The 13505-nt window shown below is 40.9% G+C and overlaps 1 protein-coding gene across 1 annotated transcript; it reads right to left on the bottom strand.

Moving 5' to 3' along the window:
* dhx34 (DEAH (Asp-Glu-Ala-His) box polypeptide 34) lies at positions 1-12461 on the bottom strand. The gene is made up of 16 exons (XM_080459135.1): positions 11392-12461; positions 10950-11261; positions 10380-10634; positions 10187-10289; positions 9065-9282; positions 8772-8946; positions 8267-8460; positions 7155-7256; positions 6789-7052; positions 5939-6112; positions 5748-5853; positions 5194-5300; positions 4379-4651; positions 3163-3354; positions 2567-2711; positions 1-1641 (listed from the first exon to the last, which is right to left on the bottom strand). The coding sequence occupies exons 1-16, from the start codon at positions 12067-12069 to the stop codon at positions 1496-1498; spliced, it is 3444 nt and encodes a 1147-aa protein (XP_080315261.1). The 5' UTR covers positions 12070-12461; the 3' UTR covers positions 1-1495.
* Positions 12462-13505: the final 1044 nt, after the last annotated feature.

Here is a 13505-nt window from a genome sequence, read left to right as displayed (position 1 = left end):
CTCGGTGTCGGTGCCTTTTGACCTTTATTCTTCATGACAAAGTACAATTTTTCAAACTACAAACAGCAGCTATTTTCATTGAAAATCATACATTTATATCTTTTTTTTATAGCTGGGCAACGATTCAAATATTTATCACATTGTTACATGCAAAATCTGAAATTCATCGAAAAGTTAAATATTGGGGATTTTTATTCAAAAGAGCCAATAAACCAAAGTGTAATATTATTTAGATTTACCGAGGACAGCAAATACTATGCTTTTAAACAACAACCTTCCCGTTACACAGGAGGAGTGTTAGGGCTGCATGGTGGTGCAGTGGTGAGTGTCCTTGGACAGAGCAAGAAGGTTATTGGTTTGAATCTAGTGTGGTGTTTGCATGTTCTCCCCCAGTGCAAAAACATGCATGTGAGGTTGGAGGTAGGAGAAAATGTGAGTGTGTATGTCTGTGTTTAACTCTAGAGACCATGCAGGACTGTTGTTGTGAACAAGGTGTTGAAAGACTTCACGTATCAGGAAACATTTGAGAATTCAGTTGCACTGCTAAACAAGTGTCTATGTACCTTCAGCAGTATAGCTGCTTTTTAATTCCTTGAGTTTTAATTATCTTTATCGTAGTAATTTAAATTCACATCAAAAGCAAAAACATTTTTAATCCAAATTTGATTATTTTATATTCAGACAAAAACAGATCTTGTTAAAATCTTTGCTGTCACCTTCAGTTGAATAAACGATTCAGTAATGATTAAAGCTTTAACACACTCAAAGTAGCAGGAGGAAGCGTACACTTAGTCAATCCCGCCTTTATTTGGTAGTTTTCTGTTTGCATCCTGTGATCTTTTTTGTTTTTTCTTTTGTTTTTCAGTCTTCTAAAAAAAAAAAAAATTTACTCAAGAGTTAAAAACCAGCGAAAATTGTTTTCTGTTGTGGGTCAGCTGAACTGTAGGCCCCGCCCCCCAGATGCTCTGATTGGCCGAGATGTGGCATGGAGCCAATCCGGCACCATTTCTGCTAAAAAGGTCCCGCCTCCTCTGTCCCACAGTGTCTATTTCTGTGTGTTTTCAGGGCACATGAGCAATGAGATTTACAAAGACAAAACAAAAAGCTGTTAATGTGCAATCACGTAATTATCAGTATTCATCAGTTGATACCTCAATGTGATAATGACACAGTAGTTTTCTCATCCTGCACGCTATATTAGCTGCAGGTTTCACACACAGTCCATAATTATGTTTTTCTAGGTAGTGTGCACAGAGATGTCTGTAATTTCTCACCTTTCATTCATACTTAGTTTAAATTGATAAAATTCATAATTGCACATTTTCATCAACTTGTCATGCTTAGTTTCAAAGATACAAGAAAGGTTGGGTGTGAATGTCAGAATGCTAGAAAAAGAGTTCACTCTAAAGAAATCTTTAAGACGAGACACAAATGTTGCATAAAAAAAAAAAACTTTAAAAATGTTTCCATGACAGAACAGACACAAGTGGCCGAGTCACTTCGTTGTATACATGTGCTGTCGTTTGTGTTTGAGGATCTCGGTGGAGGTGAGGTTCAGGTCTTCATTACAGACTTCGCAGTGATAAACTCTGGTCAGACTCGACGCGGAAGAAGAGGAGGACGCCTTTCCACTTTCAGCCCCTGAAATCCCCAAAATCACACAATCAGGAATTAACCACAAATTCCTCCCAGCCAGTCCAACTTTATTTATAAAACACTTGAAACAACCACAGAGCAGCTTAGTGCTAAATATAAACTATGAACGTCACATGAGGATGAATAACAGAATAATAACAAACTGCAGTACAGGTAATTCATAAAACACAAAAATAAAATTCTAAAAGGCGATTTTTAAACAATTCTACAAAAAGTGTGCATAGAAACTCAGCAGTGTAGCAGCATTTAAATTTCTTTTTTTTTTATTATCCTATATAATCCGCTTCAGGAAATTTCTTTTTTTTTCCCCCACTTTTATCCATCCTATTTATAGGATTCTGTTGAAGTGTTTTAAAATAAGAGATAAAGGAGGCCTGCATAATGTTCAAGGTAAACTCTTGTAAAGTTTTGGACCAGCTCGGCCCCCTCTGAGCTCATTTTGACAGGAGTTGTTTGGCTGAGACGAGGCAACGCAAGGAAACTACATACATGACGATGTAGCAGCTCTGAGTTCTTTCAAAACATTAATTCTATTTTATTTATATTGCACGTTTAAAAACCTCAAAGCAGCAATAAAAACCATCAGAATGAGAATAAAGCAAAACAATTCCCCTACACTGTTCAAACATCCTAAAAAAATAATAATAATAATAATTGTTCCTGAGCACTTTATAAAATAATTCAATCAGAGAGAGAAGAAGAAAAAAGGTGTTGGTATACACCATCAAACTTCTGGTTTCAAGCTCGTCTTCATGAACCTCCAGGACATCCCGAGCAAGAGTATATAGATAAATATAAAAAAACATGTAACCTGAAATAAGTGACAAAGTCTCTCCATCAGCTCCACCTTGTGTTTTCATGCTGTATTCAGTGGATTAACACAGTGAATATATGAGCGGGTAAGACTGACCGTCCTCCGGTTCCTGCTGCTCCCCGGCCGGCCTGCAGGAAGCTTCGTGGTGCATGCGCTCCAGAGGAGTCAGGGGCATGTAGAGGTCGCAGTTAGGACAGGTCCAGAACGTTCGTAAACACTCGCTGTAGAGGTCCTTCGAATCCTGCAAAGCATGTTCATCATAAATGTGGTTTCATGAAGTGTCGCTCAATGGTTTGTTGACGGAATAAAGACGATTCGTTTAAATGAGAAACACGTGCAGGACTGGATTGAGCCATTTTGTGATTAATACCAATCAACTCAAGGACCTTCCCAAATATTTTCTTCTGTATTAATTTACATTTACAGTGTTAAAAAAAAGAAAGAAAAAAAAAGTTATCTTTTAATGTTCTTGGACATTTCAGGAGCTTTTCAGTGGACGAAGAGCTCAGTGACGGTGAGTGATGACGGAAAAAAAAACCAAAACAAAACCGAAATAAAGATAATTTCCAGTTGTTTAACTTTCGTGAAACTGACAAAAAATTTATCTTAATATAAAAAAGAACTTGCTATCCAACGATGTGACCGAGAAGTGAAATGTTTGTTTTTTTCCGGATGGTTCCAGATCAACCCACCGTCAGGCAGTTGTAGGTGAAGAAGCTGGTGACACGCAGGCCTCCTTTGATGGGGTCTGGTTTGGCCCGGGCTCCTGGGAACAGCACGCTCAGATCCGGAGTTTCAGAGAAAGACGACTCGGACTCAGCCTGAGGTCCAACATAAAGGTTCTGGGTCTGCAGAGCTGTGAGCCTCCGCAGGCTGTAGCTCACCTAACAGGGAAGGTAAGCAGAGCAGATATTAAAACAATGTATTTGTGTTAAATAAGCAAGTTAAGAAATATCTTAATACAATTGCTTTAAATGAATTAATTCCAATATTTGTTATTAGATGGTTTTTATTGCCTCATGATCTGTTGTCCTCCCAGTTTTTTTTTAATCTATTTTATCTGAATTAATGAGTTCAGAAATGTTTCATTATGTAATTACAGCTGTTTAATTTCTCTCATTTGATCTCGTGTAAAACACTTGGAGCTTCACTTTGAGTATCATCCACTTCTTTGCCAATAGAAGGTTTTATACTTTATTTTCCATAGAGCTGCATGATGCAACAACCTTTTGATAATGAAAATAATAGAGTAAATAGCAGAAGGCCCAGTGGAGCTGAGGTTAGAGCTCTCATCTCGCAGTAAGAGTAGTGGTGGTGGACGTAATAATAGTAATAATCATAATAGTCATTGTAATACTCGTGATTATATCAGCAACACAACAACAACAACAACAATAATAACAAAATAATAAGAAATAAAATAAAAAAAATGAGTTCCACTACTGTGCACACTCGGGTCTTAAAGCATTATTTGCTCAGTTTTTCCAGTAAACAATAACCTTTACTTATTCTATTACATTGAATTTTACTTTCTTAATTCTCCTTTTTCCTTTGTTTTAATGTATTTTTGTTTCAAGTACAAAAAAATATCCTCACAAGTCTTACTGCTTTTTAACAGAATAGAATAGAATTTATTAATCCTTGGGGGAAATTCTTGCAACATAGATCCACACAGAAAGAAGAATAAAAACCATAGAAGTGCAAAAGTCTATATGAAAGGATAAAGTTAAATAAGTACTATGAAAGCTAAGCCGTTAGATCTCCTGCGGCGCTCTGTGCTGCACTTTGGTGGAATGAGTCTGTTGCTGAAGATGCTCGTGCTGCTGACCAGGGCATCATGGAGGGAGTGAGAATCATAGTTCATGATGGACAATGTCCAGCCATTGAAGCACAAAGTAACAGGACTACCTCGGTGTAGAGCAGGAAGCGGACCAGGCCCTCACTCAGCTTCTCCGTGGCTCTGCGAGACACTCCCTGTACCGGAGCTGCCGATTCTGCAGGGCTGCTCTGTGCCAGTTGGGCCAGTAGGAGGCGCTCCCACTCGGCTCGGCGCTTGAGGGCGGTGGACAGCACCCTCAGGGCCTCGTTGGGCTCCCTCAGCTCCAGCTCCAGCCAGCCGTCCACCACCAGCCGCGTGCAGTCTGCGTTGGTGTCGATGGAGTTTGCGACCAGCAGCAGAGCCTCCAGGACAAGTCAGAGAGAGAATTATTGCTGAGACCTTTTCAGTCATTTTTTAACATTCAGGAGCAGGACCACGTCTCTTGATGAGTTGGTATATCTCACAACATCTCACTAATCTGTCTCTGCTCTCGAAAACCCCCCGTACGAATTTGGTCATCCACCCTTTCCAGGCACACGGTGTTTTTTCTAACATAATCAGTATAACCACCACTGGACCTCGCATACCGAGTCTCCTCCAGCAACACAAAACAATGTCAACATGTCCCAGACAGGCCTAATCAGGTGACCTCCACATGCGCCATCATCCTCACTTCTATTAAACATCCAATCCTCTCTCCGCTCACTAATCCCGTTAACTAACGTTTAATACCAGCAGAGTCCTTGCGAGGGCAAGCTTTATGTGCCTTTTCCACTATTTGTGTGAACCGTCGGGACACGTGTGTTTACCATCACATGCATCAGAAAGCACAGGAATTAAAAAAGAAATAGAAGTCATTTGAGGGGATTTCAATAAAGGGGAAACCCCCACATGTGGTACTGACCTGCAGAGCTGGGACGCGCACACAGTTGGACAAATATGGCTTGTTGGTCTCCAGCAGAGTGACAAAGGCCAGCAGCTGGTGTCTGCTGCTGTCCCGCTTGTCCGACCCTGAAGGCAGCAGAAAAGGAGGAGGAAGTAAAGAAACATTTTAAAAAATGGAAACTCTTGTGAGACAACTAAACAGACAAGCAAGTGGAGCTCAAACTGCTCCAGATGTTAATGTCCTGACAGAAAAGTGTCATAATGTCGTGTTTGATCTGCTCGATATCAGACATGCGGATTGTATTTTCCCCACACAAGCATCAATACTACTACTTTTTTAAATTATATGAGCACATCAGCCACTAATGTGCTACAAATAAACTACAAATAAAACCCTTTTTGTTTGTGTCTTACTGTTTTAGTCCCTGGACATTTTGACTTTCATTTTAAAGCTACATTAGCTTCCGACTCTGCCCTATTATGATGAAAGTTAATCAGTTATAAATTGAGGTTTTAAATACCTACACAGTATATTCCCCCGCTAAAAAAAGAAGTTCTTTCAGAGTGTTTTACCCATTCCTCCGCCATCGTCTTCAGGCACGTGCAACACCTCCGGGTCACTGGCAAACACGCTGGTCGGGTGGATCACGACTCCTTGTTTATTCTTTGTGTGAAACACCTTCAAGTGAATATTTTCCAGTACAGTTAATATATTTGGAGACGGGATACTTAGCGTTATGCTGTGTGAATAGGATTTCCCTGACCTGCTCCGAGTCTTTGCGGGTGGAGTTGTGGTCATCGGGCAGAGCCAGCTGAGGGTAGAGTCCTCGACACAGTAGCAGCTTGAGCAAAGCCTGCTGGCGGGAGGACATATCCTGGCTGGTGTTCACTGCCTCCTGCAGCTCCGACACGTTGTGACGCAATTTGAACTTCACTTCCTGTTCAGGAACACGCAGCAAAGTTAAGTTAATAAAGCACGATTATTTTTTTCTTTGTTGTAACAGTGCTTTGTTATATGAAACGTGCCTTTGTAGGTTGGGCAGCAGATTTGTGCTGTGGCCATGAAAAAAAAATGTCTTAATCATCTCCGCTCTGCTCTTACATCTGAAAACATCAGATCCTCTCATAATATAAGATGGTTTGTTCCTATTTGATTCAACTGGAGGCCAGAATAATCACAATTAAGGTTTTAAAAATGCTAAAAAAAAAAAAAAAAAAGGTTTGTCTGTGTGATAGGAGAGTAGAAATAACTCACAAAGTCACTAACTATTGTTACGATTTTAGATGCAGCTGAACAACACTATGTAGGTGTATGTGCATTTTTGTGTTGTAATTATCCTTGAGCTGCTGTACCATAAAAAGTTTCACATTTGTCAGAGGAATCAAACTTATTTATCTAATTCATGTTGTGTGTTTTAATTAAAACTATTCTAATAATAATACATAGGTTTTTTTTTTATAGCGTTTCTTTCTAGGAGACTCAAAGGGCTTTACATTGCGTTATTCGTTCAGTCCATACTGGATGCTTGTAAACTACGTATGTAGCCACAGCTGCTCTGGGGTACTCTGACAGAAGCGATTTCTAATGTTTATTTGTGCTCTTTTGAATTTTACCTGAATGTCCATCTTGTGTCCCTCCTTGTCTTTCCTGCCTCGGCTCTTCTCCTCCGTGTCTGATCCCGAAGACATCGCTCCATCCTCGCCCTCCTCCAGCCTGAGGACTTTACGCTTGCCGCCTTCCTGCAGCTCGTGGTCTCTCTTCATCTGATGTAGCTTTCTCCTCTCGGTCAGCCTCTCCCTGCGCTGCCCCCGGTCTCCACCAGAGGGGGCGCTGCCGCCTTCCTGTGACTCCAGGAGGCCGTGGCTCTTCAGCAAGCTCTGATAAGCAGAGAGGAACCGTGCCATGAGACAACACTCACATTGACTAGAGGGAGAACTGGTCATTTTGTGACTGCATGGCGTGTCGTGTCGAGCTCCTGCCTTGAACTGTCTGCGCAGGTTGACCATCTCATACAGCCGCTGCTCCTCCAGGCCTCTCCTCCTGCACCACTTCCTCGACCCTCCTCCTCGCTCTCCCTTCACCTGAAGAGACCAAACACCAACTGTTGTAGCTCTGAAGATCCTCTCATATATAATATAAGAAGAAACTAGACACATCAAGACGCATCGACAAGTCTCGTAAACACATAAGGTCGCCCTCTTAAAGGAAGTCATTTTCCCCAAGTAAAAAAAAAAAAGAAATACATGAAACAAAGTTTCTGACTTGAGTTGTGCTTGTTTAACAAAATAAATTAAGAAGCATGTTTGTTTGTTCTTTTATTTAAATTTCACTATCTTGAGATTAAGGTTCAATAAAAGGGCCTGAATTATAATTGTGATGCAAGTCGTTATACAATGGGGGGAACAAAACAAGGTTGATTCCATTAACGGTTGCATTATGACCAGCATCATCAACCGGTGGCTTATTAAAAAAGAAGCGACAAAAAATAACAATAATAATTTTGCTCATCCATTTTAGAAGGTCTCAATATTTGTTTTCACAATAGAACACAGAAAACACCAGATAAAGATATTTTACCATTTAAAAAATCAATGAGTGCATTTTCAATTTAAATAAAACAGGATGTGCAGTCTCAACCAATCACAGTTAAGCTCATTCAGCAGTGGAAATATTTAACACCAATGTTAATTTTTCCCAGTTAACAGCTGTCATTAACACATATTCTCTTAGACTCTTACATTCAGTAACATGACTGGAAACAAAAAGACTCTTTAGAGGAGAAGAACCTCTCAGAAGGAAAGATCGGCATTGATTTACTAATCTGTCAAACATGTAGGTAGAAATTGTGAAACAATTTTGCAATAATGCTCCACACCATAAAATTCTGAAGACTTTGTCAATGCCACAGCTACATTGCATGATATCACAAAACAATCCTGAGAATGTAAAGAAATGTATGTGTACAACATAAAACGCAGTCAGTGCTGGATGTTATCAGCGGGTTTAGTTTTTTAGCGATCGTGTAAACTGTCCAAAGGTTTTTGGAAATGTGGTTACCTCATTAACAGCTGGTGATATGTTGTGAACTGACCTCCACCCAGGCGTTGAAGGTGTTGAGCAAGGTAAGCGGGTCTCCCTGGTTGCTGTGCATGGGCTGCCGGGCGGTGGTGCAGTCTGGATTCTGTTGCGAGCTGCGCAGGAAAGGCGACTGAACACTGAGCGCCGCCGCTACGGTCAACACGGGCTCAACCAGGTTAAACAGAGACCCCAGCACCAGCATCTTCCCTGTGGGAGACATACAAGTAGACCATTATTTTTTATTTTTAGATTTATTAGCCCTCCTTGTTGTATTTTCTGTAAAACTATAGACAAAAAGTGTGTGACAGAAAAAAAGAGATGCTGTTTGGCATTGGCAGAGAAGATTTCACTGATTCTTAATGGCCACAATCCACATACAAGGCTTTGCTGCTCATGCCACAAATGCATATTCCCAAATAAGCATTGTCACAACAAAGAAACAGTCTGCAAACAAACCAACATGTTCTCACTTTTGAAAAACAAAAATGTATTGTGGTCCCCAAATGAGAGAATCCTACCTATGACCACATCCACGGGAAGTTGGGAAAGCAAACTACCAATCGAAGTCAGTTCACCCCGAAAGTCCAGCGCCCCCTGCTCCTTCAGGTAAGTAACTGCAGTCTGGATACTTGAGGCTGGAGGAGGATCTATAAAAACAAAGGATAGAGGATCTCCAAGATTCATGCTCTTCATCTGCGAAGTGAAAAAACCCCAAACAAAAACCTGGTTAAATTCCAAATTAATGTTTTTTTGTTTTTTTTTCTAGTTTAAAGATTGAACTAACACATTTGTGCTGACAAAATATGATCACCTGCAGAATGAGGGAGTCCAGAGCCACTCGGTGGATTTCAGGGACAGGATATGGAGCGAAGGCGTCGTAGTCCGACTCGGCATAGAGGCGGTAACACACTCCTGGACCCGTACGACCGGCGCGACCTTTCCTCTGCTCAGAACTGGCTCTGCTGATCCAAAACTCCTGCAGCCGTTGCATCTTGGCTTTGGGATCAAAACTCATTTCCTTCACCTTACCTTGAAGAACAAAAACAAAAAGACTCCATAATACAGTTGGTATTATTACTCTGAGTCACATATTATTTTTGCCCAAGTTTAGTGTAAGAATTTATATTGTTTTTTTGGAGCAAAAAAACAACAACAAAACGTAAAAGTGTCATCTTCTTTTGAAGTCTCTGTGAATGTCACAAGATTTTTATTTTTTATTTTTTAAGCTAAACAAAGATTTGCTGCAGAATTTAGATTGATGGACATACTCAGGTTCGTAGCCGCATACAGTGCTGTGCTTCTATCATATGTTATGTTATATAACGCTGTAAATCATTTGCAGTAAGAGCCCTGATTGGCCTAAACAAATATATTCTTCAGCAAAAGAAAATAAACCCAAACATGCAGGTGATGTTTATAGAGAACTAATTTCAATGTGTATGAACACAAACGGTTCTGAAAGTGATGGTCTGGCCCCCAAAGAGTCCAAAGTAAACCAGAATGTTTCGGTTCACATGAAGAACCAGACGGATGTGAGCCAACCTGCATTCACAAAAGATTTGCACTTAGTTCTCCAAGTTCATTCAAGAATTGTGTACAAATAAAATTGGAATAACTGATGTTGCTTTGAAGACAAACCCTACAACCACATACTGATTTCCATCCATCCATCTTCTATACTCCTGTTCAGTGTCGCTGGGTGCTGGAGATGATCGTAGCCGACTATGGCGGAGGGCAGGGTGCACTCTGGACAGATCCCTACTGCTTTACAGAGATATTGATTTCCCTCCTGCTAATTCACTTTGCATTAAGTGATTTAAAAAAAAATTGTATTAAACCAGAGGCTTCTGAAAACACTGCTGCCACTCCCCCCCACCAGATTAAAACTCCAACCAGTACAGTACAGGAAGATAAATGTATTTTTTCATCATACCTGAGTCCACAACAAAGCGCACCCCATCTATTGTGACTGAGGTCTCAGCAATGTTGGTAGAGATGATGCACTTCCTGACCCCAGGAGGAGCAATGTCGAACACCTGCAGTACAGCATCATAACAGAGAATTAAAAGTAGTAAATTATACTCCAATAAACGATGTCCTTTTAATCCAATTAAAGTGTATTGTACCTTATCTTGTTGGGCAAGTGACAGTGTGCTATGCAGAGCGAGGATTATCCAGCGACGCGTGTGTGTGGCATAAACCTGACAGGCCTCCTGGATGGTGGAGATCTCTGCCATGCCACTGAGAAAGAGGAGCAGGTCTCCACGCTCCTCGGGGGGGTAACGCTGGTCGATACCCTGCAGGATGCGCAGGTAGGGTCTAGGATCTAGTTTCTCAGAGCGGGAGGGCTGTTCCTCAGGTGGAATGGGCTGATATATCACCTTAGGACAGCAAATGCAAAAAAAACACCAACTTGAAATGTGTCACCTTTATGGTCTCAATCAAACATTTCGGGCTTTGATCTTGTAGTGCACTTTTGAAATGGAAGCCGATAATAATATACTACAATTAACTCGAATACAGAGATTAAAATGTAGACTTTGGGGCTTTCAGGGACATAATGGAAATCAAGATTGTTTACTTCTAATAAAATAACCAACGTGACCCTTTTAGTTAGTTTGTCTTTGTCAGGAAATGCAATTCTTTTCATAAGGTTCAGATGTTAATGCCTCAAGTTACAGTTGTTGTTTCCTCACCTGAATGGGAAACAGCCTGCCTGGAACCTGCAGCACTGGAGCACTACCAAAGTAGTCCGAGAAGAGTTTGATGTTGATTGTGGCCGACATGAGGATGAGACGCAGGTCGCGGCGGTCAGCCAGCAGAGAGCGCAGGACCCCGAGCAGGAAGTCACAGTGGAGGTGTCTCTCATGGACCTCGTCCACGATCACCACCTGGTACTGGGACAGCGACTTGTCCTGCTGAATCTGTCGGAGCAGGAGGCCCTCTGTCAGGAACAGCAGCTTAGTGGAGGTGGTCCGAGTGGTCTCAAAGCGGATCTGGTAGCCCACCTAAACAATAATAACAACATCCAGCAATCTCTATGGCTTGTTCACAAAACAGAAATGCGTATATCATGTTTCAACAGTCACTGTTCCTTCTGAACAAGTAAGAATCTGTATGTGATGGTGCAGCACAAACCTTTGAGCCATACTGGTTGAGACTCTCACAGCTGACCCTCTTTGCCAGGGATATACAGGCGATCCGCCGCGGCTGCGTGCAGGAGATTTGGTTGAAGCCAGCTGAAAGAAGATACTGAGGAACCTGCGTGGATTTCCCACAGCCTGTGTCTCCCGCCACCACGACCACAGGGTGAACTCGCACCAGTTCCACAATCCGGTCACGGTACTGGAAGATGGGCAGGTTCTTCTGTTCCCGGCGGAGCTTGGCCAGTTTGCCAAAACTCTGCCTCTGACTAAAGTCCAGGAAATGCAGGAGTGCCAGGCGGCAGTCTGAGACCTCCTGAGGACCCGGTCCGGAGGATCTCTGTCTTCCTCTGTGTTCTGATTTCCCCAGGCGCTCCTCGATGTCCCTGCTGCACACAGACACGTTGATCCTGTAACGAGCATCATATTCTTTAGGAAGACCCAGATCAATCTTGGTATTCCTCCTGTCTGTCCCATCTCCTTTGTCCTCTTTAGTAGTCCCACACATGTCCTTCTTTGTCTTAAACCTCTGGAAGCGGTCGAAGAAAGCCCAGAACTCTTTGTGTTCGGTACTGCCGGCCCTGATGTAGTCCTGCTCACGAAAAAAAACCTGATCCAGTTGGGCTCTGCACTGCGGACTGTCCCAGTCCCAATTCCTCCTGTCTGAAGCCATAGTTCCACTGACCTGCACCAAACTACATCAAATTCATTTCAAGCTACTGAATAAAATCCACATGAATGCGGGTCTGTACCAAACTAAATCTAATTCATTGCAAGCTACTGAACAACCTCCACACGGATGCACGAATATCCAGCTTAATACATCTGTAACCTGAAGATTAATCTAACTGAAACACGGCCGAGCACAAATCTTAAACATCGTTTTAACTGCTGAAATGGAAATAACAGAACATTCTGTATTTACAAGTATAATAACGATGTTAAAAAATGATATGAAAATGAAAGATTTAGCGACTTGAATCTGTTAAGTTACTCAGTTTTTGCAGCGCGGCCCGGGGGAACAATAACACTATGACACCGGTTGTTCCGTCCCTAAAAACACTCCGGTCGGAAAGTTAAGCAATTGCTTTTATTCCGGAAAACCCTTGCTGGCATTGAGGCATGAAGACATTATTATAATCTTTTATGACAATTTTGTCTTGTCTTGTTTTTTTGTTATTATGTCTGTCACGAATGGGCAATTTTGTGTTTCTTTGTAGCCTTTGTGACTCATTATTGTGAATATTTGTGACATTTGTGTCTCTTTTTGTCTTTGTGTCTTTTTGTGTCAGTTTTGCGAAGTTTTTTTGGTGTAATTTTTTCACTGTTTAATTTGTCTGTTTTAAGTGTTTGTCGTCATATGTTTCTGCACCTTTGTTGGCTTTTCTTTCGTTCACAAAACATTAACAGAATGATTTGAAAGTAAAACAGGTTAATGACAAAGTTTTGTGCAGGAGAGGAAAGAAGCCTTAAAGGGCTTATACAAAGTCCTCCTTCTCATCACAAGTTATAATTTTGTCATTGTTTAGTTTTCTTTTTAGTAATGTAATGTGGATTTTTGGATGTAGTTTCCTTGTATCTTGCGTATGTCTGTGTTTATTTTGTTCCTTGTTGTAATTATTTCACAGAATTTTCTTTTCTTCTGACATGTTGTATCACTCATTCATTTTATGTTTTGTCGGGCTAGTTTTCTATTAATCTGGACCCAGCAGCTTCTGCCAAGTATTCATTCATCTATAATATTTCTATAATCTAACATATTTAATAATTCAAAGTCACTTAAAGCTGCAACCTCAATCATTTGAGTTTTCAAATCTAACTTGTATTTGTATGTTTAACATAACAGTTCATTTCCCCTGGCAAATAACTGAATCCAAAGTATTATTTTGGAACTTGCATCAAACTGATCTCATCTCCTTATTCCTAGTTTATCACAGCTATAGAATATCTTCTTATTCATGTGAACTTTGTTTTACTCTTCTCCAATAGATACCTATACATGTTGGTGTTTTTCTTCCACATTTAACTTAGTGCTTCTTCCATGTTTTATACTTATTACACACAAACTGAAATATTAGAATTTTTGTTGTTCTTTATAATTTTACTTAA

This window comes from Lipophrys pholis (genome assembly GCF_963383615.2).
Source record: "Lipophrys pholis genome assembly, chromosome: 3".
NCBI classification, from domain to species: Eukaryota; Metazoa; Chordata; class Actinopteri; order Blenniiformes; family Blenniidae; genus Lipophrys; species Lipophrys pholis.
This window is presented reverse-complemented; position numbering and strand designations above follow the sequence as displayed.